Source organism: Penicillium mononematosum, assembly GCF_028829835.1.
Source record: "Penicillium mononematosum strain IBT 11891 chromosome Unknown utg000001l:1.0-4488741.0:1.0-4491989.0, whole genome shotgun sequence".
In the NCBI taxonomy this organism is placed as follows: domain Eukaryota; kingdom Fungi; phylum Ascomycota; class Eurotiomycetes; order Eurotiales; family Aspergillaceae; genus Penicillium; species Penicillium mononematosum.
Genome location: NW_026643271.1, coordinates 1,543,408 through 1,569,188, shown reverse-complemented (window position 1 = coordinate 1,569,188; position 25,781 = coordinate 1,543,408). Strand labels below are relative to the sequence as shown.

General features: G+C 42.8%; 8 protein-coding genes across 8 annotated transcripts; 6 read left to right on the top strand and 2 right to left on the bottom strand.

Moving 5' to 3' along the window:
• Nucleotides 1-1,985: 1,985 nt before the first annotated feature.
• On the top strand, nucleotides 1,986-2,243 carry N7519_000562 (uncharacterized protein; the record flags this gene model as incomplete). Its single annotated transcript, XM_057287340.1, has 1 exon — nucleotides 1,986-2,243. One exon carries the CDS (start codon nucleotides 1,986-1,988, stop codon nucleotides 2,241-2,243), a length of 258 nt encoding a protein of 85 aa, XP_057153423.1.
• A 312-nt stretch (nucleotides 2,244-2,555) lies between these two features.
• On the top strand, nucleotides 2,556-2,877 carry N7519_000561 (uncharacterized protein; the record flags this gene model as incomplete). Its single annotated transcript, XM_057287339.1, has 2 exons — nucleotides 2,556-2,777; nucleotides 2,806-2,877. The coding sequence occupies 2 exons, from the start codon at nucleotides 2,556-2,558 to the stop codon at nucleotides 2,875-2,877; spliced, it is 294 nt and encodes a 97-aa protein (XP_057153422.1).
• Nucleotides 2,878-6,059: 3,182 nt separating this feature from the next.
• N7519_000560 (uncharacterized protein) lies at nucleotides 6,060-6,337 on the top strand (the record flags this gene model as incomplete). Its single annotated transcript, XM_057287338.1, is given in 2 exon segments — nucleotides 6,060-6,248; nucleotides 6,266-6,337. 2 exon segments carry the CDS (start codon nucleotides 6,060-6,062, stop codon nucleotides 6,335-6,337), a joined length of 261 nt encoding a protein of 86 aa, XP_057153421.1.
• Nucleotides 6,338-8,029: 1,692 nt separating this feature from the next.
• On the top strand, nucleotides 8,030-10,144 carry N7519_000559 (uncharacterized protein; the record flags this gene model as incomplete). The annotated part of the gene is made up of 1 exon (XM_057287337.1): nucleotides 8,030-10,144. The coding sequence occupies one exon, from the start codon at nucleotides 8,030-8,032 to the stop codon at nucleotides 10,142-10,144; it is 2,115 nt and encodes a 704-aa protein (XP_057153420.1).
• Nucleotides 10,145-17,174: 7,030 nt separating this feature from the next.
• On the top strand, nucleotides 17,175-18,563 carry N7519_000558 (uncharacterized protein; the record flags this gene model as incomplete). Its single annotated transcript, XM_057287336.1, is given in 4 exon segments — nucleotides 17,175-17,519; nucleotides 17,530-18,241; nucleotides 18,296-18,413; nucleotides 18,434-18,563. 4 exon segments carry the CDS (start codon nucleotides 17,175-17,177, stop codon nucleotides 18,561-18,563), a joined length of 1,305 nt encoding a protein of 434 aa, XP_057153419.1.
• A 382-nt stretch (nucleotides 18,564-18,945) lies between these two features.
• On the top strand, nucleotides 18,946-19,649 carry N7519_000557 (DUF3716 domain-containing protein; the record flags this gene model as incomplete). The annotated part of the gene is made up of 2 exons (XM_057287335.1): nucleotides 18,946-19,234; nucleotides 19,285-19,649. 2 exons carry the CDS (start codon nucleotides 18,946-18,948, stop codon nucleotides 19,647-19,649), a joined length of 654 nt encoding a protein of 217 aa, XP_057153418.1.
• Nucleotides 19,650-20,338: 689 nt separating this feature from the next.
• On the bottom strand, nucleotides 20,339-21,236 carry N7519_000556 (uncharacterized protein; the record flags this gene model as incomplete). Its single annotated transcript, XM_057287334.1, has 4 exons — nucleotides 20,339-20,480; nucleotides 20,550-20,624; nucleotides 20,679-20,992; nucleotides 21,081-21,236. The coding sequence occupies 4 exons, from the start codon at nucleotides 21,234-21,236 to the stop codon at nucleotides 20,339-20,341; spliced, it is 687 nt and encodes a 228-aa protein (XP_057153417.1).
• Nucleotides 21,237-22,386: 1,150 nt separating this feature from the next.
• On the bottom strand, nucleotides 22,387-24,330 carry N7519_000555 (uncharacterized protein; the record flags this gene model as incomplete). Its single annotated transcript, XM_057287333.1, has 1 exon — nucleotides 22,387-24,330. The coding sequence occupies one exon, from the start codon at nucleotides 24,328-24,330 to the stop codon at nucleotides 22,387-22,389; it is 1,944 nt and encodes a 647-aa protein (XP_057153416.1).
• Nucleotides 24,331-25,781: the final 1,451 nt, after the last annotated feature.

Below are 25,781 nucleotides of genomic sequence, written 5' to 3'. Positions count from 1 at the left end.
GCCGCTTTTATGATGGCGCTTAGAATCAGGCTCACTAAGCAGATTTCAGTAGGTGCCTAGGGGCTCAGACTGAGTAAGCTGCTCATTCTGATCACGTGACTAACCCTTTAGTTCTAATAAACGCTTAACTAGTGAGCGCTTAACGTATTTCACAAGCGAGCGGCGCACCCTACCCAACCTACTAATTTCAAATACATTTATGTCAACCAAAACGCCATTGAATTAAATTTAAAAAAAATCATCATCTATCTGGGCATGCCTCTCTCCTGTGTCCTGGCTTCCTACATATTCCACACCCTGGGGGGCGGTGGCTTTGTACGCGGTTGTAAAGCCGATTCTCTATGTATGCCAGCACCGGGTGAAGGTGTTTCCATTGCAGAACCCATTTTGGGTCGAAGGTCCCGACCCAGAACCCCGAGACCCGATGACTGGGGCCCCAGAAAACCTAGTTTAGGCCCAGTTCGACCCAGGCCCTGTATAATTTATGTCTTCGTAATACGTAATACACCTAATATCACTTGCTATACTAAAGCTAATTATAGAGATTTCATATCATAAGCTTATATATATATATATATATATTATATCTATATATTATTCAAATATTATTTAAATATTAGAATATAATCCGAGAAGTGGGTGAGTTCTCTTATTATCTAGAAGATATATATATATATCCTATAGAAAGGTACACCGCTTTCTCCAACTACTATGTAATTTATTTTCAACTTTGAAACTAGGGCTTTTTACTTCTAAATACACATCGATATAAATTATTAATAAATATATATATGTTAATTTATAGATAATAATATTACGAAGGTTAATATGATAATTACAACGTTAAAACATAGTGTATTTTTAATAAAAGTGTGTTTGCACTATTTATAACCCAGTTTGGGGCCCCAGACCCATTACTGGGTCGTGCGGAAGACTACGCTTACTTAGAGACTACTTAAAGGTGTACATTAAGCACTTAGTCCAATCTTAAGCTATACCTGAAGAAGCAGTTTGCCCTATAATACTGTTTAATTTTATGACTACTTTTTAATAGCTGTTACGGACATGCTAGGCACCGATCAGGCATGGGCCTCAGTGTTGACATGCAATGCATGCAGGGTAAGCGTTTGTCTCTGTATATAGACTGAGCTCTTTGAGCATTTGCCTAGCTTGTCTCGTTTGTCATATCGCTGGCTTATATACCAGCCCCTTTCCATAGATGCATCATCACCTCTCTTCTTCACGATTTTCCCTCCCTCTCTCTTGCTTCGTAGCCTCAACACTCAGACATACAGATGGGCCGCTGATAAGATCTACTGTGTAAGAGGGATCATGAAAGGCTGTACAGTGTGATTGAGGTTTGCAAAGAGCTATGTGTAAAGCACAAGTGGAAAGGAAGTGTAGTGTAGCCTACATACATGGAAGAGGTCATGTGACATAAGGAGACCTCATCAGCCACCGAGAGAGTAAAGTGAGGGAGAAGGTGATGAATGGAGAGAGCACTTAGCGACGCGTTCGTTGAGTCAGCCAGACCGATACCGTAGACACAACTGTATAGCCTACAACAAGCACTTCTGCCTGGTAAGGAGTTACAAAAATATACTTTCTTCTGCTTATTGCTTAGGTTCCGATGCCAGGGAACCTCCGTGTACATGCTGTATGATGTGACCCAGCTCCAGAAATCTTCGATGGGCGACGCATTCCTCACTAAACGGAAGAATTAGATGTCGATAGATGGCATCGCCTCGCTGACGGTGAAGCAGCTCCATGGCGCAGCCAAAACGGGCGCAACCGGCCACCGAACTGGGCATCCAATCATCCAACCACTGCGGCAAAAAATGAGAGAGTATTGGAACATAGGTCCGGGGATCCTTTGCTCAGACATTAAGAACGCGCTCTGAAATCCGAGGTCTGATCACACGATACGGCATGCCCGTTTTTTGTATTACTATCAACTCTTCAGACCTGCGAAATCCCTAGCCCTGATGCTAGCTGGTGTGAAGTACTCTGTGAACATCTTTACTACGGTAAATGTCACTGCCCATGCGGCTACGGCTACATCCAATCCGGTGGCCGTCGCCGAGTTTTTCTATCACGTCGGTAATGCCGCCCTAGACGGCCTTTTCGCTACTAAACTGGTCGGTTCGGTATTCTCAGTATCCTTGGCAACCCCTCCAATCAATTTGCTGTTGTCGAGACGAACGATCGAAGAAGGCTGTATCTCCACGGATTGGCATGGGTGATAGGAAATCTAGCTTTGGATAATTTACGGGATCGACTTCTCCACTATAACAATTTCGTGGCTCAAATGATTCGCTATTTGTAGTCAATCATTAAGCAAGGTATTGATGAGAGTATTCCTCACGGTCCTGAAGCGAACACTCCCAGCATACCTCCGTCAGGCACAAACTGAACCCGATGACGACTTTCATCTCCCATTGCCATGAGAGTAATTGCGTCGCTCGTAAAATGCAAGTCTATTCAAGAAGCCACCACGCCGCATGTTTCAAGGACCGCCAAACGTAGTTCAGAAAAAAAGTGTTTGTCGATTCAGCATGTCTCGCGATCTCGTTCCTACCTCTAAGGTAGATGATTTTGGACTGGTTCACATCGCTCCTAATCAGCCCCGGATAAATCCGTGGAATCCGGCCGTCGCCAGCCGTGCCAATTCCAACCGTGACATCGTTGGATTCCAAACAATTTGCATGTCCTTGTTGCTGATTTACTACATCAGGAATTACGCTTACACCACGAAAGACGATGCCTCCTCATGGCAGGTAAATTGCCAAGGCGGCTCTATTAAAGAAGTCCATCGACAAGGCAAATGTTGCTGAACCACTAGCGCAAGTGACCTACGGCTTCAAGGAAAAGGTGTGAGGGATTCTCCGATACATTAACGCCCGTTCCCATGACCGGGAGATCAGTGGTGTGCAGGTCGCTAGTGTGTCCCTCCGACTTCCCATCTATTGCGCGGTCAACTACAGCCTTTCCCGAATCAACCTCTGGTGTTTGAGGCGCTATGTCCGGCAGCTTCAGCCGGATAACGTCGAAAGTAGTCGCTCTTCTGGTCCTATGGCCGCAGTACATTGCACATACGAAACCGCGCCGCTAAGCATCTTTGACAATTATAAGTGGCGTCATCTGCACTTGGCTCCTGTTGGGTTATTCACACACAGTATGTCTGTGGGGACTAGGGATATACGCCATGCAATTGCGGACGACGTGGACTTGGTCAGCCTGCCCGCCAATATCTCCCTCTTATCGACCTCCATTCAGTATAATGCTTTACGAGTAGGTTTACTATCAATATGCTTGTGTAGAAACAGTGTATTACTTCCGAAATCGCGTCTATGTTTCCAGGCACATAGGCATCACGTCCGCAACTCACGTCCAGGAAAGTTTAGCTGCATGCTTTAAAGTAGCCAAGTCTTTTTGCTGCCTTGTTGAAGGTAAAACTTATGGACCCCTAGAAATGGATGGTCAGTGGTAGTTTATTAATTCCGTATGGTAGGACTACTCACTCTGATGTTCTAATAGCACAACGCCTTCGTTAGGGCGGAAGTCCACATCTTCAGCAATTTCGCACTGCAGGTCCCGGATTCGGCCATATTGATCCTCAAATGTGAGGCGAACGCTTTCTACCTCTCCAGTAAAACATTTTCCAAGGTAGTCTGTCTCATCATCCCCTAGATAAAGATGGCTAATCGGCACCACCGTGGAGATGATATTGTTGTTAAACCTGGATCTGGGCATGGCAGGATGCTATGACGTATACAGAAATACTCGGAAGTACGAGAACGCCCACTGGAAATGATCATGGATCAGCTTCGGGTATGTGGAGCAGAATCTTGACTTTATAAATGTAAAACTATCAGACTTTTGTCGTGCGTAGGAATGCCTGCCTACATCGAGCAGACCTCTAATAACCCGCAGATCATTTCCCTAAGCAAGGTCGAGTTGACGTGGGCGTCTTACCGCCATCAAAGAATTCCTGGCGGTAACTCGGAGTTGGCTCAGCTTTTATGGTTTCCCGAGTATATTAGTTCCAGACCGGCGGTCGGTCTAGTCCCAGGCTTTTGGAAACTGACTCTTGGAAACTGACTCTTGGTTCTCCCAAAACTCAATTTGCAAATGCAGGGACCAAGGTAAAGATATTCGTGTGACAACAGCTCTTCGAATTTCCTGTATTGTATCTCTGCATACCATGGAGTTTTGTGTGGGGTCGCCCCGCTTTGTGGGAACACTGCTGCGATCCTAGATCAGAAAGATGATCTACAAGTTGGAATCGCAACTATCGTCAAGAATTCAGCTCGACTTACCTACAGTATTATTGTCACGATTACGATCGCACAAAGGCCTGTCAGACCTTGGCAGACGACCGCCTTTGCTAGACGATTTCCACTCGGAAGGTATGCGTTTTGCATGGGCCGCGTGGGGTGAACGATCTATTAGACTTGTTCCTCGCCTCTTGAATTGGCTGCAAGACCGGCCTAGTGTCGCACAGTGTCGTCGCCCATTTTGTCTACTGGTGGCGGGTACAGGCCGAGAGACTAAGCCTAAGTGTCTGCGAGGTAAACTGTTTTCGTATTCTACTGTATTGATGGGAGCCATGGAGAAAATACCAGGGGATAAAGCTGCGGGGTCAGCAAGTCAGCTTGCTTCTTAGCATCATCTGATTGAAGTCTCACGGCTCCACAACCCTCACTAACGAGGACTGATGCTTTCATAGCCACGGCTTAAACGCCCTATTGCGGCCCATTTCCATGCCCAGCTCACAAATGCGCGGCATAGCAACAGCGTCGCGCTTTTTTTGTGAGGCCAGCACTTTCTGCTTACAAACATCACCAGGGCCAGTTCGACAGGGGATTTAAGGACATCGTACAGTCCACTTTATCCAATGGACCAAATATTTTCTAGTACCGTTAGATTACCGTAATGTATTGGTTATGTTATGACCTGTTTAAGGCCTTGGCAAAAGCGGATTGAGTCAGATCATAGCAGAATATGGTATAACTAGTGGGTTGTGTATTTCCGGCAATTAGTCATTCTAGTTTCACGGTAAGTGTATGCGCCCTTGCCTAACATAGCTTAGTCCAGCCACTTGCTGCCGAAAAGACATATCATAAAAGTTATGGGTTATAGGCCTTCCGCTCTTTCTTTCCAGCAGCCCCTTACTTTACCCCCCATCTGCTTATGGGAGGTCCCTTTTAGTATTCTTCATGGTGGTAAGCACCACGAGAGCAACCTGGCATTTCCTTCTCAAGTTATTATCCCGGGGAGGTATTGAGCAGCCCAGCAACTCACTGCTTCATATTCTGCGTCGGTTCTGATGGCCGTTGGGAGGAAGAAATTCTAAGAAGCATGCAAGTCTGCAGTTCAGTGCTCTCTAAGCCAGCCGGGTTGCCCACAATTTCCATGCATCGATCCGTTCACCCCGATGGTTTGTGCCCGAAAGTACGAGACATTCCACAATTGCAATCTACCAGGGTCGGGAGCGGTCTTTCACAATAAGGCAGGAGGCCTTCGTTCTCCAATGATACGATGGAATGCGAATTGTTTGCCCCTTCTTGCTGAATCAATCCCACGTGATCGCAGATTTCTTGAACGGGCCGGATTGCTTCCCTTCGCTGGTTGATTCCCAACGTTGGCTATGCGACAATTGATAAGATCTACTGTGTGAAGGAGATCATAAAGAGGCTATACAACGTGGAATTGTGCAAAGAGCTATGTAAGAGACACAGAGGAAAGGAAGTAGTGCAGACTACGTATATGGGGAATAGGTCACGTGACGTAGAGAGAATTCATCAACAATACATATTTTGGACAGGCGGACGATATATCTAGGACTATTATGCACCGCGATCCTGGATAGGGACAGCAGACGGCACCGATCAGTATGTTTTGACCGACGGTTCCAATGAACAACCAGACTCAAGTTTTGACAGCGCCACATCCGAGGCTGTCAGCGAACACTGGCCATATGGCGGCGGAGAAAAGTACGCCTAGGCCCAACCCACGCTACATACTTTTTATTAATATCCTTGATAGATTTCATTACCATGTTCGTTACCATGTTCGTTACCATGTTCGTTACCATGCGACGCTGCAAGCCCTGGCAGCAGTGCTTTGGCATGCCAACGAAAGTCCAGACATACCTCAACAAAGGCCAAACATACTGCCTCACCGTATCAGACTCTACCTCACACACAAAGTCAGCTGGGTTTCTTGAATATGGAACGTTCGTGCATGTATCCTTCAAATCCAGGTTCGTCGTCGCAGCTATGGAAAGAAGGTCGAGGCGCGAAAGAAGCCTATGAGCGCAAAGGCAGGACCTTAGCTGGCAAGTAAGTCGATCCTTCCTGGGGCGATGTTAGAAACCAGGAACATTACCAGATACAGCCTGAAAAGCTTGTGTTAATGGTTTTGTCACCTGGACAGCTGTTTCGACCACGAAAGTCTATAAGGCTGGAATTTCGCTGAGGTTAAACTTCGTATCAACTGATTTCAGCCGCTCAATAGGGGCGAAAGGGGTACAGGTCAGGCTATATACAAAAAGAAAAATGCTGCGATTGTATGACAATATCAAGACCTTAGAGGACGAGTCGAAAATGTGCTACTATGTGGTGAGGCTCCTTGGGGATTAGGGTGCCGAACGAAACTCATGAATGACAAGACACATGTTAAGGAAATAATTGAGAAGCTTAGCAAACAAATTATTTGATAGAGAGACAAGTGTGGACTTTGATAGACGAAATCATAAGAACAGTCTGATGAACGATGGGTAATACGATATTCAGCCTCAGACGACGCGTAAGTGGTGTTTAAGTTCGCCCAAAAGCCCCGTGTCGGATAAAGACCTTCACGCCGAGTTGCCTATAACGGCTGAGATCCTTTTATCGGCCCGTCCAGTGAGTGTACATGGTCCCCGTGGTAACGTCAAGGATGATACAGATCTTTATCCTATCTCTTTACCATATGGACCAAGTACTTCCATAAAAATTGGAGTCTTAAAAAACCTAATACGGCATACCTACTATGAACTTAGCCTCCGAAGGAGCGGCTCAATCGCTAACGTACAATTGGACCTCTATAGCCCTAACTGCTAAGAACGTCCGCCCAAAATGACAAAACTTTCTATTAGACCTTCCGAGTAGGGCTTTCCAAGCCCTACAAGTCACTCTTCCAAGTATGGTTCGTACTATAATAAAGCAGACTTTGTTCTTCATTTGCTTAGTTTGTCGTAGTTGCATACATTTACGTCCAGTTCACTGAAGCGGGAAGCAGCCTCAGGGCAACCATTATGCAATATACCTTAGGGATCGCATGTCTCTCAACCTTAAAAGGTAGGCTTGCGGATAAACTAGAGATCGACCTATGTTTTATCACTCGTATTCTTTGGGTCAATAGTAAAGGCTCGAAGGTCGTGGTGGATGACAATATAGTCCAACAAACTTCCAGAGGCGTAGATCACGGTTGCAGAGATCTGTGATATCGCATACACAGAAATGGCTCCCTCTAGCACAAAGTACTCTATGGTGGAAGCAAAGCTCGTGTTCTAGTTATCTGTATAATAATACACGCCAAAATTGATACGACCATGCATCTTGGCAATTTTGCGGACATGATTCGGAAGGATGAGCCACCCACTTACAACCAGTGGATGATCCTGCGTACTTTAGTCGCATATGAATGGTCAGGATCTGACGGCTAATGACGTATGAGGCGCCACCCTGTTTCTGAAAGAACATCTGCCTATGTAGGGCCCCGCCGATGATGCATACCGCGTGTACCAGAGCAGTAGGCCCCCACCCCTCGGCTGGTTCGTTCTTTGCTCCACTAGCCGCATTACTTCAGCGTGCCCCTAACCCTCTTTTTTTTTTCATTAACCTGTCTTAAGAAGAAATTCGCTCAAATACGCCGCCTCATTGGCCCCACACCCGACTCATTCTCAAATTTTTTTTTAGATTGGGACCTACATCGCCTACTCTGCTCACTGTATCAACTAATAGTTCGGAGACGGACGGCCACTATGGCTCTCACTAGCGGTCTCCAGGGTCTTACTGTGGACGATACCAGTAGTCCAGCCTGCAAGCCTCTTATCACAACGCCTGTAGGAGAAGAGGGGACGGCACCAGCGGAACCCAACCGGAGCTCAAATTCAAAGGACGAGAAGAAGATGGAGACGCCGCAGGAATGCGTAGGTCTCGATGCCTCCTTGAGTCGGATTTATCGTTATCACCCGATTCCTACCTTGATTCTTGATAAGAATTTGTGCGTTGTGGAGGTTTCAGACAGTCATTGTGCCTTCTCGGGTCAATCTAAGGATGAACTGGTAGGCACGTGCGTTTGCGACGTTCCGGTTCACACTATTCCTGCGCCAAACACTCCTACTCTGTATGGAGCGTTACATACAGCTATCGTCTCGGAAAAGGTTCAAATACTGAACGGTATACACGTCAAGAGCGAAAATTTGATTTATCAGCTTCGCATAACACCAATTTTCGAAAAATCATCGTTGATCTACGTCGTATTGGAGGCTCAAAACACCCCACAAGATCATTGTGTTGCGACTGATGAACAGCACGCCAACATGAACGAAACTTACAAGATTTTAGTCGATACTGTGAAAGATTACGCCATCTTTATGCTCGACACACGGGGTAACGTTACCACGTGGAATTTTGGCGCCGAGCTATTGAAGGGATATTCTCCATCGGAAATCATCGGCAAGCACTTCTCCATCTTCTATAGTCCCGCGGACCTTGATATAGACAAGCCAGGCAGAGGTCTGGCGCGGGCTTTACGGGAAGGACGGATGGAAGACGAAGGCTGGCGGTATCGACAAGATGGGTCACGTTTCTGGGCCAACGTGTTGATCACCCCCATACATCAACTTGGCCGTCACGTGGGATTCGTCAAGGTCACGCGTGACCTCACGGAGCGGAAGGCTGCCGAGCAACGCATGATCGCAGCCTTTGAGGAGTCAGCGAAGATGAAGACGGATTTCTTAGCAAACATGAGCCATGAGATACGGACCCCGATGAACGGTATGCAGCTTGCGCTCGCGATGATGAAGGACAGCGATCTTACCGACCAGCAACTTGAATACGCTTCGATAATTGAGGACTCGACCTCGGTCTTGCTCCGGATCATCAATGACGTCCTTGACTACTCGAAGCTGTCATCTGGGTCTTTTTCTCTTCACTCCGACGTCGTGGAAATCAAGGGCATTCTTGATGCTGTGATGCGAAACTGCAGGTCTCTCTTAAAACCCGGAGTTGAGCTGAGCTGCTTGATTCCACCGGACTTACCTAAAGTTGTGCGCGGTGACCCTTTACGGTATCGTCAGGTGGTTCAGAATATGCTCGGGAACGCAGTGAAGTTTACGGAGACGGGCTATATTCGAGTCTCTACGACATTCTCTCCCGTCGAATCAGACCCACAGACATATATGATTACAACAGAGTTTGCTGACTCTGGAGTTGGAATTCCTGATTGCGCTCTCAATACACTCTTCACACCATTTACACGATTTGCCGATTCCACTACCCACAAATACCAGGGCACTGGCCTTGGTCTTTCGATCTGCAAAAGTTTAGCGGAACTCATGGACGGTACGGCGGGTTACAGACCCGGGCCACAAAGCAAAGGTAGTGTGTTCTGGTTCACAGCCAGGATGGGCCGTGTAGGCACAGGCTATTCGAACACGCAACCTGCCATTCCTTCAACTGATGATGCAAAGGACCTCTTGAACAGAGTGCGAGAAATTGCGCCCCGCAAGCGTATTTTACTTGCCGAGGATAACCTTGTCAACCAGACGGTAATGCTCAAGCTTCTTCAAAGCCTTGAGTTTCAGCGCATCGACGTAGCCGGGGACGGGGCGGAAGCCGTCCGACAAGTCAAACAAACGCCTTTGTCCTACAATGTGGTTCTCATGGACATTAGCATGCCGGTGATAGACGGTCTGGAAGCGACATCGCAAATCAGAGGCATGGGCATCGACGTGCCTATCGTTGCCCTTACGGCAAATGCGCTAAAGGGAGATATGGAGACGTATCTTGCTAATGGGATGAATGATTATATCGGAAAACCGGTCAACCGCGGCCAGCTGTTGCAGGTTCTTTGGAAATGGATTGGGGCCTAGCAGGCTTCTTATACAGGACGTTAAATATAGTACAGTCGGATCGGTCTTCTCGTCCATGAAGCATCCTCTGTGACAATATTTGCTGGTCTCCCTTCCCCGTTGGGAACGACCTGGAGGAAGGAAGAGCGTCATCCTCCACATACTTGAAACAAGTACCCAGACTGCCTCGACAAAGATCTGTCGACCGCATCTGGGGCTATTTCTCAATGGCAGGCTTGTTGAATCGCTTGGTCATATTGATAAGATCTACGGTGTAAACGAGACCATGAAAAGGCTGTACAAAGTGGTATTGTACGGAGTGCCAGAGCTCTGTAAAGTGGTGTACAGAGGTGTGAAGAGGAAAGAAAGAGTAGTGATCAACTACACACATGTATGGGGGAGAAGCCATGTGACATAGGGAGAATTCATCACATATTACGCTGGGATTGATCCAACTCTTTTCCAACCGATGTCCCCTAGCGCCCAGTTTGTGTAATAATGTGTTCAGTCAGGTGCGGTGAATATATCATTATCCGTTATAGCTTTGCAACCTAGGATATATGGCAAGAATGGCCGCTTCTTTAGCTAATACAATCCTTCTTAAAGAAGAAGACTAAGTGGAGCTCTATAACTTCGATTATAAAGCTTGCTAGCTTAGTAAAGCAAAGAAGAAGATCTTAAGAGATAAGTAATAACGTGTCGAGAAACCAGGTATAAAGTCTTATACTAATACCTAGATGATAAATCCCCCTAGCCCTAATAGAGAGAAATATTAGGTACTAATTATCGATAATTATACTCGATATACTAAAGGCCTATATTTTCGAATAAAAGACGAAATTATAGACTATATAATTAAGTTCTATAAACGATAGAAGCTTCTTTAAGGCTAATACCTAACTATCTAGCGAATCGATAGTAGAATAGAGTTTTAAAAATTTTAGATATAGATAGAGAATAAAGGTATGATTTTCGAGCTTATACCTACCTATATACTAGAGCTAAATAATATCGCTAAGTATATAGAAGGTTATATTAACTAAATTTAGTATATAATAAATATAGATACTTTAATATCTTATATAAGAACTATAAAATAGTCTTTATTATTTAATTAGTCGGATTTAAGTATTAAAAGCTAGATATTAGAGTAAAAGGCTAGGTCTACTAGTTAAAGTAAGCCCTATATAGACTTTATAATTTAGCTACTCTTTAGAATAAAGAGTTTAATATTAGGCTAAATAAGATCGGTTTTTATATATTTAATAATAATCTATATATATATATAAAGAAATATAGTAATTCTATATAGTTTTTACTAGTATATATTAATAACTTTATTACTACCGCTTTTATAGATAAAGAGGTAGACTAAATTTTTTAAAAGGTAAAATAGTAGTTCGAAATTAAAGATATAGAGGAGCCTTCTTACTTTTTTAGTAGTACTATTTTATAAAACTATAAAAAGAAGATAATTTAGATATTATAAAAAGTATATAGTCTAGAAGTACTATATCTAGTATAGATATAAACCTATTTACTATTATCTATTCTACTATTACTAAATAGAAAGTAGGATATAGATAATAAGGATCCGGAGTGTGACGATCTAAGAAGGTTTCTGCCAAAGGTTTCCGCCTTAGTTATTATTTGCATATGACAGGACCCCACATATAAAGGATCTCTAACCTTAAAGATCCTTTCTTTCTTTTCCTTTACTTCTCTATACTTAGTATTCTCGTTAAATACACTCTTTTTAATTAAAGATCTAGCTAGTAATATAATACTAAGTACTACTCTTATTTCTTTAATAGTATATCTATATAGACTATTATTATAATTAGTCTCGGCCTTATTACCTCTCTACTTTTATTCTTTAGTATTATATAGCTAAAATCTTAATCCTAATCCTAAACTAAAGTCTCCGACTAATTAAAATAGCCGGATTAAAAAGAAACCTACCGATAAACTAAGATAAGTAGTCTACTATTATATCTAAAGATAATAAAAATTATAAATAAAAGATAATTACTACTTTTAATCTAAATATTCTAATTTCTAATCTATAAAGACTAGTTAATACTAGTAAATATAATAAAGAAAATAAATCTCTAATCTATAAATATCTATACTAGACTTTAAATAAAAAGCGGTTCTATAAACTCGCTTATAATTATAAGAAATTAAAAGATAAGATCTAGTAATTTAAAAATAAAGTAACTATCCTCTAAACTAAAAAAATTAAAACTAAGATTCTAATTATAATATTTATTTAAAAGTATAATAAAACTACTACTTATTAAAATATTATAATTTATAAATATAGTAATCTTATCTTTTATTTTATAAATATCTAGAATTAGATTAGTTCTAGTATACTAATTATAAAAGCTACTACTATTTATAAAACTATAAAGATATCTAATACCCTAATATTAAATAATAGAAAAGAGGTCTATTTTAAAATCTAAGAAACTATAATTCGCTAGAAATTTAAAGCTAATACCGACTATTATTCTTTACTTATTTATTATAAACTTTATATTTAAAATCGCTATAAAAGTAAAGCTTAATTATATATTATTTTTTAGATAAATACTAATACTAATACCTTTTATAAAGACGCTAATAATATTATCTTTTATTTAAAAACTATCTTTATAAACCTAAATTAATATATTAAAGCTTATATTATATACTATAAATTTAAGATAAAGCCGAAGGATAGTTTTCCTAATTTCTTTATAGAATTTATATAGCTTATTAAAAAGGCTACTATTATAATCGAAAACTAGAAGCGAGACTTATATTTTAAGCTCCCTTACCTATTTTAAAACTAAATTATATAGATAGTTAATTAGGAATCGATTTTATTTAATACTTTTATTTAGAATTACTAGAGTATATCCTATAAGATTAGTCTATAATAAGATATTGTCAGCGAGAGAGAAGACTACATAGGAATGAAATGATATAGGGGAAACTGTATTGGACTCTCTGGAGAGGAAAAGATGAGAGAGGAAGCTATCTGCACTAACTACTAGAAGTCCTGGGACCCGGAGTGTCGCGTGACAATCACATGCTGATCACGTGACTGCGTCAACAACTACTCTTATTTTTATTACTAAAAAGATTAATAGCCGCGCGTTTTTTTATAACTTTAGTTAGAGCTATAAGATCTAGTATAGCCTTACCTTTACCTTTATTTTTAATAGCGGGAGCTAAAGAAGGACCGGCTATAGCTTTAATAGCTCGACCCTTTCTTTTATTAACCTTTTTCTTAGCTATATAAGTCTATTCCTTAGCGTACTAGTATATATTAGGGGCCTTAAAGAAGATATTACTTAGTTAGAAACGGCGTATAAAGTTATATACCTAAAAGGGTATTTTTCCTATAGTTTAGTGGTTCTTAATAATATCCTTAATAGGGCCTATAAAGATATTAGAAAAAACAAAGGTAAATATACTTAAGAAAATATTTATAAAGAGTATACTTATTTATACTATTAGACTACTAGTAGTATATATAGGCTAAGGACTACTAAAATCTTTAGATAGGAAGGAAGATAATCCGGTAGGATATAAACGGCTTATTTCCCTTTATATATTATTTACACTCCTCTCTAACTAAAGCTTTATAACTAATTAGCTATCCTAAAACTATCTAAATATAGATAGTTATTAATAGCTTAGGCTCTTTATTTAAATACTAATTTATTTTTATATATTTAGAAGTAATATAGTCCTATATAAAGTCTATACTACTACTTAATAAATATAAAATAAGAGGAAAGCTATCTTAGTTAAGACCTTTATCTAAAAAATAAAGCGATTAGCTTCTATATAAACCCGATTAGAATAAAAAAACTTACTATTATCTATTTACGCTTTAGATCGAGCTACTATATTAATATTTAAAAATAATAGATATAACTAGCTACTATCCCCTCTATATTTAGCTAGGACTAGAGAAGTAGGGACTATTATAGCTACGCTAGCGTTTTTAATACTACTACTATTTATAATTATAGGACTAGTTATAGCTATACTATCTACTATACTATTATTATCTATAGCTATAAAACTAGCTATATCTATACTATTATTATCTATAGCTATAAGACTACTATTACTATCGCTATTACCTATACTATCTCCTTTAGCGCCTTTAAAAACCTCTAAAGAGTGTAAAAGAAAGGGAAACTTATTATATACTCCTAATTATTTCTATATAGCTATCTAACCTATCTATTAAAAGCTATCGTTTTAATATCTTTATATTAAAAGGTCTATAAATATAAGACTTACTTTACTAATATTAATTTTACCCGCTTTAGTTAACCTTATATTTCCTAATATTATATATATCTCTCTAGTCTATTATTTAATCTAAATAGTAGTATCTAACTCTATATCTTAAAGGCTAAGTTTAGTATTATAGAATTCCTAGAAAATCTATAAAATATACCCTAGTTTAGTATTAATAGGTTTAGTAGAACTCTATATAGCTATAATAAAGCTTCTAGCGGTTTTAGAGGACTCTCTAAAACGTCTATAAAGGCTATAATAGGGCATTTTTAATATAAAAAAATTTATTAGAATAAAATTTAATAAATATAAAAAGATATAAAAAAAAGAAGAAGTATAAATAGAGATATAAGAAAAAAAATTAGTCCTAACTAGGAATAAAAGGTCTATCTTATTTATAAAGTCGGAAATAAGAGTCTTTTAGATAGTATATAGGCGTAAATTAGTAGACTCTACATTTTAAAGCCGCCCTCTTTTATCTAAATATCTTTTAACTTCCCTTTTATCCTCTATTATAAAGCTATTTTTATACCTTTACTATCTATTTTAGGCCTTTATTAATAATACTAAGCCTAATAAAGCTTTAATAACCTTTATATAGCTATTTCTAGAAGACTTAATAAGAATTTCCTTTATTTCGAACCTATATAATCGTATCCTTTTAGATAGATCTAATTATACTAACTTTCCTTAATTTTACTCCTAGGATTTATATATATCCACTTATATAATACCTTAGGGAAACGGAGGGCCTATTTCCGCTTAGTAGAGGAGGATATGATCCTAGAAGTCCCTTTTCCTATATAAACCTATCTTATATCTTATTAGACGGCTCCGTGTAGAGCCGTTTCTACACTTATATACACTCTCGCTTCCGTACTATTCAGGACTTAGTCGTTAGTGACCCTAACAAAATAAAAACCATGCGATCCTTTCCGAATCTCAACTAAAAACCTTTTAATATAATATTACTTATTTTACTCTTATCTATCTTACTGTTAGCGAGATAGAAGGCTACGCAGGAATGAAATGATACAGGGGAAACTGTATTGGACTCTCTGGAGAGGAAAAGAAGAGAGAGGAAGCTATCTGAACTAACTACTGGAAGTCCTGGGACCCGGAGTGTCACGTGACAATCATATGCTAATCACGTGATAACTCCAACAATATACCTTTAGTAAAACGCTTATAATATATATACTATTAAATATACTACTAATATTTCTTAGAATTCTTAATACTAAAGAGATACTAAATTAAAAACGGCTTATTAATATCTATTATATCCTAGCTATGAATTATAGTATAAAGGTATTATATATACTATATATATTTTAGCTTTATTTATATATTATACTAGATAGGAGGTATAGTTAGGACTTAAAAAGGTTAATTAATAATTTAAATCTATAAAGTATATATTATATCTATATAGATTATAGTATATAAAGATATACCCTTTTAGATTATTTTAGGACCTCTTATAGGGTTCTAAATATATCTTCTTTATTATAAACCACTCCTAGTTCCTCTTTAATACTTTATTATTTTTTTATCCCTATATCTATTTCTAGATCTATATCTAATTTTAGATAGGGATATCCTTCTAAAAGGGAGGTTTTAAAGGATAAAGGTCCTTTTAATTCTAAAACGGGGTTAGCTAATATAGGTATATTAAATATAATACAGCCGAAGCGAGCGGGGTTCGTTATATAATAGGCAGGTAATTAATAGTAGACGACGCCAGATAGATATGTAATAGATCGCCTTTTTAATAAAGGCTAAATATTAATACTTATATAGTAATATATCGAGGAGTAACTATATAATAAATTATCGAGAAACTCACTTTATGCAGATATACTAGTTTAGGTTAGACTGCGGCACGATCCGCAATATCCGCGGATATCCACAATCCACATCCGCAAACTGCGGATATGGATATTTCTTGATATCCAAGATCCGCAGTCTTGAGGATTTGGATATGGACCTGATATCCATTGGGTTTCTGCGGATATCCAATGGATATCAAACACAGCCAATATGCTAAGGAATGCCAAGAAATTGCCTATTTAGGCGATCATATGACTAAAATTTAGAGAGATATACAAAATAATTACTATATCTAGTAATTTTAGCGAGATTTTACTAGTGTGGATATGGATATCAACTCATATCCAATATCCGCAAATTGCGGATGTAAGGATCGATCCAATATCCATTGGAGCGGATATGCCGCAGTCTAGTTTAGGTCATTTCCGAGGCAGCTGAGCTCTGTTCGGGTAGGGTTATAATACTAGTACATAAACCCGTGAGCTACATGTAACCATACTACGAAGGGGCACAACGGCCAAAGGTCAAATGTCTGTCTTTTCAGGCTTGTCGACTTAAATGCCTGGTTTATGCCTGATTTTAGACCGCTTTGACACCGCTCCATACATTATGTTATATAGTGGGACCTCCGATCTTATACCTAGGTGTACTGCCTTATATACCGCCTCCCTTTGAAATATACTACTATAAGAATAAATAGTCGGCCGCTTATACGGCCGTAGTCGTCTTAGTGGTCTTTTTAGTGGTCTTTTTAGTGGTCTTTTTAGTGGTCTTTTTAAGCGGTCTCTTTAGGTACATACCCTTTGGGACGGTTTAGACTCAGACCAAGTTCAGCTGACAGACCTCCTGATGTTATACAAGGTCTGGGGTGAGCCCCCCCGGAGTGGTCGGCATCCCTGAGGATCGATGGATGACAATCCCACTAAAACCTGGCTGGGAATCGCGGTTGCCAGAGCCCAAAATCTACCCAGTCGGCCCCAAGAATCGCGGAGTCATCGATGCTACGTTCCAATCTCTCCACGACCAAGGGAACCGTTGCTCGTACCGTCCCTTCCTCATCTTCATGAGTAAACTCCCAGATGGATACGTCGTTCACCACTTTTCCCGTTTCAAGTTGCTCTGCACCTATGCCAAAATTCTTGTCGAGTCACTTCAGCCAAAGTCAGAAAGCCAGTGGCTTGTCGTTCTCGGCTTGTCCCAATCAGCTATACGAAAACTCGATGAAGACCAGTTCTTTCGAGGGGATCGAGTGTCGGTTTGCATAGGAAGGACATGCTGGGCTAATCAAGATAGTCCCTTCCTTCGAGCACGACCCGGTTACAGATGGGTTTACTAGGGTACTGGATCTTTCTCTTATCGGAATGGGACTTGTGTCAACAACCAGTGGGAAGTGGGTGGCCACGACGACGTATAAGCCGACTGCGAACAAGGGAAACAAGCTGACCAGGGATTTCTTCCGCCATCTCGCCACCCGTCTGCCCCCGGGCCCCCTCCCGGCTGGCCAACCCTCACCATTGAGACGGGGCTATCTGAATCGTTATTTCAGCTCAGACAAGATGCCCTATGGTGGCCCAGGAAAAGTTGCGTGGCGTCTTTGGTTTGAGAAAGATGATCTATGGTTTCGAGGGATCAACCCGAAATCGCTGATGCTGTCGATGTCATTCTTTGTTCCGGCCATATCGACTTCAAATTCCGACACGTTCGGCCCAGGAATTTACGCCGCTAATGACTTCGATGAAGGGGCTAAATATACCCACCCTCAAGGAGCTCTGATGATCTTCAAGAATCCGGACTTCAGAGACCTTTCGGTGTGCGAGCCGGGAAAAGACGAATGGAACAATCTGACGGCAACCTGGCTTAATATTACAAAAAAGATGTTAAAATATCTGATTCTCGCATTGATGCCGACGTTATCAAAGGGCCAATTTCAAAAATTTGAGAATGGTGACACCGAACAACCGTTGAGGCATGCACTAGGTTAGTATTATAAGCAATTGATAGGCAGAGATTCTTACTAACATATACCTATAGGCCAAATTGCGCAACACATGCTTGAGACACGCCTGAAATACGGATTCTTAATACGAGCAAACAATCTTCCTGCGAAAGGCAGATGTCGGTCGAGTATGGGGGACTGGAGTATTCTCCAGTAATTTACCATCGCGACAGAGGAAGCACATCGGGTACAACAGTGTCATTTTGTCAGAGTCTTTGTCATGTTGGATTGCTAGCCCTCGCAGACTCAGTTTTTAACACAAGCACAGGCATGCGGAACCAGGTTTGGACGCGTAACGCCTAAGAGGGGACCATCTGTTCGCCACGTCTGTCAAGTACATGATTGTATTATTTCCTAGCATAGAAAAGCAAAGATCAATGTGAGGCTGAACGGAACATTCTACTTCCTCCTTAGCTGCCATTTCCAGCGTGAAGTATCCTTATCCCAGCCAACCCCAGCCGCATCCCAGGCCAACCTACCCAACTGCCAGCAGGTGATCGCCCCTAGCGACAACTCATAGTAATCTATCCTCCAGACACATTCAGTTCAATGGCTAACGATGATACAAGCTTGCTTGCTGAAGAAACCGGACACCACTCCATCGGGGCTCCTCTAATGATCCCAATTGGAACCGCCTGGGGCTCTGATTTGAATCCTGGGCCCCGGGCCCTGGGCCACATACGCAATGAAGCTGCTGTGGAAGGTGGCCCGCACCGGGCGAAGGCTCAAAACAAAAGCCATTACCCTTCTCACTGGTGCAGTGGCTGTGCGAGAGCCACTGCAGCGGTCTACCACTAACTACACCGGAAAGCGACTCGACGAGCGCATTGGTAGCCGGGCCGCAAATGTCGAATCGATCCTAATTCTGATTGTGGGAGAAGTCTCCCAGCAGGAGTGTGGCAATTGCCTGGCGAACAATGGCCCCTGGGCCAAATGCGTTCGTTTTCTTGATATCGATCGTACAATTACCGCATGTGGGAACTGCCAGTGGAACGGATGAGCAGACTGATGCATCTTCTACCAGCACCCGCTTGTTCCCGAGAATTCCCAGGGCACCGGCGCGGCCGGTCGTCTCAGTCCTCTATCAACAGTTTAGATGTCCGTCTTAATATTCAGGGCGACAAGGCCGAGGCTGGCCTCGCCATGGTTGAAAATTTGGAGCGGGCGCTCCGCAGGATGCAGGCCGAGATCGGCCTTGACGACAGCCGAAACGAGGCAATTCACAACGCTATGCGCGCTGAAAACTTTGCGGAGCTGATTGTCCCGGCCCGTGCATTCACCCCTACCACCACCCCGACCAACACAGAGCCGAGTTCGACAATATGCTTCAGATGGTCGCAGCTATTAGAGATAACTTCGCCAATATCCAACGATCCTAAGGCAATCTAAATGTCGAGCTATTCTAGGTTTCTCCAGTGATAATCTCCAAGTCCTCCTTTGTTGTCTGTTGGACAAATCGGTGGGCGGGGCGTGGGTCTACTACCACCTCCGTCCGGAGGGAAGAAATTCACTCCCTCATGTTTATGTACCAGAATCATCACGATTTGTCTATCATATTGATTTCTCATCCTGTAGGCCAGTAAATTGCACCCTCTAAACTAGATCCTAGTATTTGTATCAATTTGGTTCGTTGTCGAACGTGAGGTTTCCTTAGGTACGAAGAGCGAGAGATCACTGGTCATTGCAACTCTATCGCGGGGTTTCGATAAAAACTTTCGTATTATTTCCCCCCTTTAACCTTTAGACATAACCTACCTCTTGTCAACTGAATTGAAATAGCCTTGAACCTTATACCATGGATACCGAGGACACATATCTAAAGCCCCCCTATACTCTAACAACTGGTATCATTTATCATGAAGCTGTCGACCTCAGACGTAGCTGAGCCCGCCAAATGTGAGGAGCAAATTCAACAGCCCAAAGATTCTATGAGCGAAGCTAAATGAGTCGAAAGTCTTCACAATAAACAAGGTTAGGTAGAATTGAGAAGTGAGCTAATAGTAGAGGTGTATTAGGAATCATCAACAGAGCAAATAGAGTAGCAATTCTTCTCCTGTCCTGTGGTGCAATCCGTCCTCCTACCATCTCCAACCCTTGTCGTCATACTTCAAATCAGCGCTGGTAATAGGAAAGAACTGGTCCATTGATGTAGGTGGCCGAACGAGACCATAAGAGCAGTAGATACGATCGGACCATTGGGTGTCTTCGGTACGAAACGGGCTAGAGAATCCAGATAGATAGCCAAGAAGTATTAGCTCGGGCAATATTCAATAATGGTTTAGGACATACATCATTTGAGTAGGCCTATGATATATGACCTTATTTATCCCAGGAGATAGGCAGTATCCGCACGCCTTAATCTTCCTAATCCTCACTTGTTAGCTTTAGGTCTATTATTATAATTAACGGAGAACTTACTTGTAGACCTCGCGGAACTTAAGCCGGATCACTTCTCGCTCCGAGAACGAATAACCCCAAAACGTTTGCATATCGAGGGACTCGCCTGGCACCCTTTCCCATATCACATACGTGATAAACCCACCAGGGACGGTATCGTCTTCGTCTTGTTGGTCACACTGATATTGAAGGAGCCGAGGAATAACATCGCAGCCTTTCTCTTGGAGGGACTTGAGAGTGGTAAGCTCTGTAGGCTCATAGGTCTTGACAGCCTGTGTGGCCCGGAGGGAAGCGTTCTTAAACTCGGTGCCGGCAATAAGGTACTTGCTTATACACTCGCATAAATGCAAGTGTATTGCTAGAGCCAATAGGGCAACAAAGAAACTTCTCAGTCACGTATGCTGGGCCAAGGCCATTACTAACATCTCGCTGACTCAGGATATTAGTGCGCTCCTGTACTTTGCTCACGATTGCCCATCTCGAAGGGCCAACGTCAACAACATTCAAGTGCGATTCTGGTGATTCGTTGAGAGTGATCGTGCTCACTTCAGGACGGGTGAGAGATTCGGGTGATGCCATGATAGCGATAATTGATGAAATCTGAGATGTGAAAAGGAGATGACAATTACATAGAGAGTAGGCATTTATGGTGAACTTTAATGTGGTATTGTGGGGCAATCACGTGATTGGAACATTATAAGTGGCCGAGCGGGCCGCGACATTACCTTCCGAAGACCCATAGGGCTCAGGGCCAGCCGAAGCCAAATCTTAATTTGAGGACCGATAATGATATGACAGGAATCAGGTGTATGGCGAGCGCACTGGTAAAATTATCTATCTAACTATAAACAATAATGGTCTGTATTTAACAATCTGGTCAGAACAAATTTGTAAATATCCCAATGCAGCAGGAGTTTGATAACAGATTCCCTGCCTGCGAGCAATGCTAACATGAGCGGCGAGCGTCCCTTATAGTCCGTAACGTCGATATCCGCACCCTTATCTAGAAACAATTGAACTAGCGTATCGTACCATATTCCGCTGCAGTCGACAGACAGGCGTCCAAAAACTTTTTTGGGCTGTATATCAGCATCCCAATCAAGTAAGAGGGTTGCCATTGCCATTGTTTCATGACCGAAGATACAGGCTAGCCATAGTGGAGTGTGGCCTTCAAAATCTCTACCGTGCGGGTGCACTCCTCGTTATAATAAGAGACGCGCCACCCTCTCTGATCCAGTTATAACTATAACGTGGAGTGGTAAGTAAACTTGTACGTCGCCGCACATTGGATCACCACCATTGTCGAGTATTAGTTATGCTATCTCATTATAGTCGTTCAGGGCTGCAGGATGTAGTGGAGTATAACCTAACCAGACTTTGTGGTTGCGATTGGCGCCGTTTTCTATTAACAATCGGACCAGATTGCCACGGCCATGCCGAGCTGCCCAGCATAGGGGTGTTTCTTGAAGAGCATCTAAAGGGTATTGATTGACTAGATGGATACCTGAGAAGAATATTAACTGGATTTGGGGGCCAGGGGTGTCTTTTATAGATAACCCCGGTCTGCCTTCCGGGTCCATCACAGTGATTGACGGCGGACGACAGCGAACAACGCCGGACGGGTGCAAGACAGATCGCCTTTTCGACAAAGGCTGAGTAACAATACTCACATAGCAATACGTAGAGGAGCAACCATGTAACAAATCATGGAGTAATTCACTTCGCGCAGTTATTGGTGAAAATAGATAATTGCGACCAACGACTTGGCGAGGGCCCTGCAGCTATCGTAGCTAATGCAAGTAATTTGGGGGATTCCGCTCTGCGATGGATAAAAGCCACGCTTCCGGGCTTCGTGTTGGTCCGACGAAATCGGCCCTTTGATAACGTCGGCATCATTGTGAGAATCAGATATTGTAAGATTTCTTTTGTGGATATTAAGCCATGTCGCCGTCAGATTGTTCCATTCGTCTTTGTCCGGCTCCCACACCGAAAGGTCTCTGAAGTCGGGATTCTTGAAGATCATGACAGCTCCTTGGGGTTGGGCATATTTGGCTCCTTCGAGGAAGTCATTGGTGGCGTAAATTCCAGGGCCGAACTCGTTGTCGGAATTTGAAGTCGATATGACCGGAACAAAGAATGACATTGACAGCATCAGCGACTTCAGGTTCATTCCTCGGAACCAAAGATCATCTTTTTCAAAATCGAAGGCGCCACGCAACTTTTCCTGGACCATATCACGAGTCTTTTCCAGCTTTTTCTTGGACTTCACACGTAGGCAAAGAAGGTGACTTGGAAAGTCGTGGGTTCGGCCAAGAGGGTATAGGTTCCGCAATTGGTGGTTGGTTGGTTCATCGGAGACCAGAGGCGGTATATCAAAGGCTGGTATGACGAAAGGCGTGGTAGGGGTAGGGGCAGGGGCCCTGCCGTCAAAGTACTTGTGAAGAACGGGGCGGGGTAGCTTATCCTCGTTGGCATAGCGGGCAAACAGGAAAGACGCCGGGTGAACTCCATTGGGCACGCCGACTATTTCGTCGTCGAGGAGGCAGGCGGGATCGTCGATAACATCGACGATATCATTGTACCCGAAAATCCAGAAGATGCTTCTGTTTGATCCTACCATCTGCCAGGATGGTTTGGTGCGGTCCTCTGGCAGATAATCAGCGATCTCTTCGGGAATTTCTCCCGGGTATTTTCCTTCTATAAAGATAGGATCAAACCCATTTTGCGCAAGTAGAGCCTCGTCCTTTACACGTCCTTCGGCGATCATTTGATCATCCGGGTCAACTTCCCCCTCGGTATCAGTGTCACTGTTATTTGCCAGTGTCATTCTTTCAAGCTGTGCAGAATCATCTGTTACGGCGACCGAATTGATGACCTCCACCGGACCGGCATAGACGTCGTTGTCTTTGTCGGAGCCCCAAAGACGGGCTCCCTTGTCAGATTCATCTACAGCCGCGTGGCTCGCCTTCTTGGCTTTGACGTGTTTTCCCCGACGGCGAACGTCGTCCTGGGATTTCACTGGTCTTAGGTCTCTCGGTCCAAACCTTTCGATTGACTCGGATGAATTGGGACGTGTACATCGACTCCTTGATCGAGACGGACGACTTCGTGACCGATATCTGTCCTGTGGTTGAGGTCCTCTATTGTCGTGTTGGTCGGCTGGTTGTCGTTGGTCAGCGGAAGCCTGGACAGTCGAAGACTGGCCGCCACCTTCCGGCTCGTTAGGTGCCATTTCTTTCAAGGACGGTAGTAGTGGAGGATGAGTGCCTGCTCTAAGCCTTGCACTGGAACTGGCGGTGATCGGCCTGTCGGCGACACGCCTTGGTGACGTGATTTCTTGCGTCGCGGATGCTCCCTGCGGCGGACTAGCTTGGCGGGCTGTTTTCGACTCTTTGTGTTTCGGCGGCCCCAGCCGTTGAATGACAAGTTCGGATGATTTGTGAGTGTCGTAGAACTGCTTAAGCTCTTTGCGTACCACTGAGATATCCACCACCCACTCTGGAGGATAGAGTTGTTGCGTTGACGCCGTCGATCTAGTCCTGCGTTGTGTTGTGGCCTCAGGCCGACGAACTTCGAATTGGGAAAGAAAGCTTGCTATGTCAGGGGTAAGTGGAAAATTGGGGGGGATCTTTACAGTAGGGTGCGAATTGATTGCCGCGGACGATCCTGTCATTCGTCGACACGGCATTCTTGTTGACATGTCAACCTGACGTAATCAAATGTTGTCCACGGGTACCCGTGGACCTAGATACTCGTGGGAAGAAGTGGATCACCGACCCGTGTAGAGATCGTCGACGACTTGCTCGATTACGGGAGAAACAAAATGAAAAGGTAAAGACGAAAAGGATTTCTGATAATTTTGAGAACGATCCTTTCGGTCGACGAGACCAAATTCTGCCCCACCTCTCCCCGAGGTCGCCCAAGAGCTCTTGGGTTGGAGCGGTAAGTTGTGCGGTAGACGACCCAGCGTGATCACAGTGAGAAAATCCCCAACACCGAACCCGAAACTCATCTCGAGTTTTAAGTGCGGAAATACGAATATCCTGAGAAGAACGGAATTATCCAAATCCAACAGACATCTACGGGGATGAGCGAAGGGAGAGAAAGCTCAGCTGCAAGGCGGGTGTGGGGCGGGAAGGTTGACACGTCGCTGCTGCAGTCTTGAGGAATCAACACGCCATTGGCTTGTGAATTGATCTAGCTGGAACAGGCTGTTAGGGACATTGGGGAATTTAAAAATAAGAGCTCAGTGTGATTTATGTTATTTCATACCCACGTGAGGATTGAGATCTGAGATGTCTAGAATGAAGTGTTGCTACTCCGTACCCCGTCCATGTTCACTAGTTCGATACTAGTGAAAGTAAATCTCCCCTTTCATTGCCCCACCGAATACGGGCTTATTCGTCTCATTTTCAAGTTTCTGAAAGCCTAGTGGAAATAGTGGGTTCCAGCTGAAGACCCGGAATTTGCTGGCCAAGACCTGAAGAGTAATCGACAATTCCGGTTGCGTGCATATTTAGGTATGGAACCCTGATTTTATGTCTTCACGTCGTTGTAGTCTCCATTATGGCCCACCCGGGCGCATTCCGTTTGATAGATTTGGTTAGTCTTGATCAACAAGGTATGCGCTGTGTTCAGCTAAATTCGACAATTTACTTAATCTGGGTCGATGTCTACATATGGAGTACCGTACGGAAAGTACTCCATACTCCATATATTGGTGCGCATACTATACTTAAGGATCTCAGTGTGCGCGTTCAGCTAAGCAAGGATTCAGAATGTCCTGATCAGTCAATTTTGGGTGGCAATACGCGACGAAGTGTGCCACAATGGGACTTCGGTCGATATTGATTTAAAACGTACATATGTAGATATACAACTTATCGCCTATTTTACTTTCATTTTGAGGCGATTATATAATTGCGGACTATATATGTTGTATACATAATCTATCAATCCATTAATAGGTTTTCTTTTTCATGTAAATCAGGCACAAGCTTGACATGTGGGGTCGATTCCCAAGTCATCCAGGGCCGAGCGTTGCTACCCGGAGCCCGGGAACAGCTTCCAAGGTTGCCAAAGTACGATGATATCACTACATAGGGTGGACGGAGTAGATCTCGA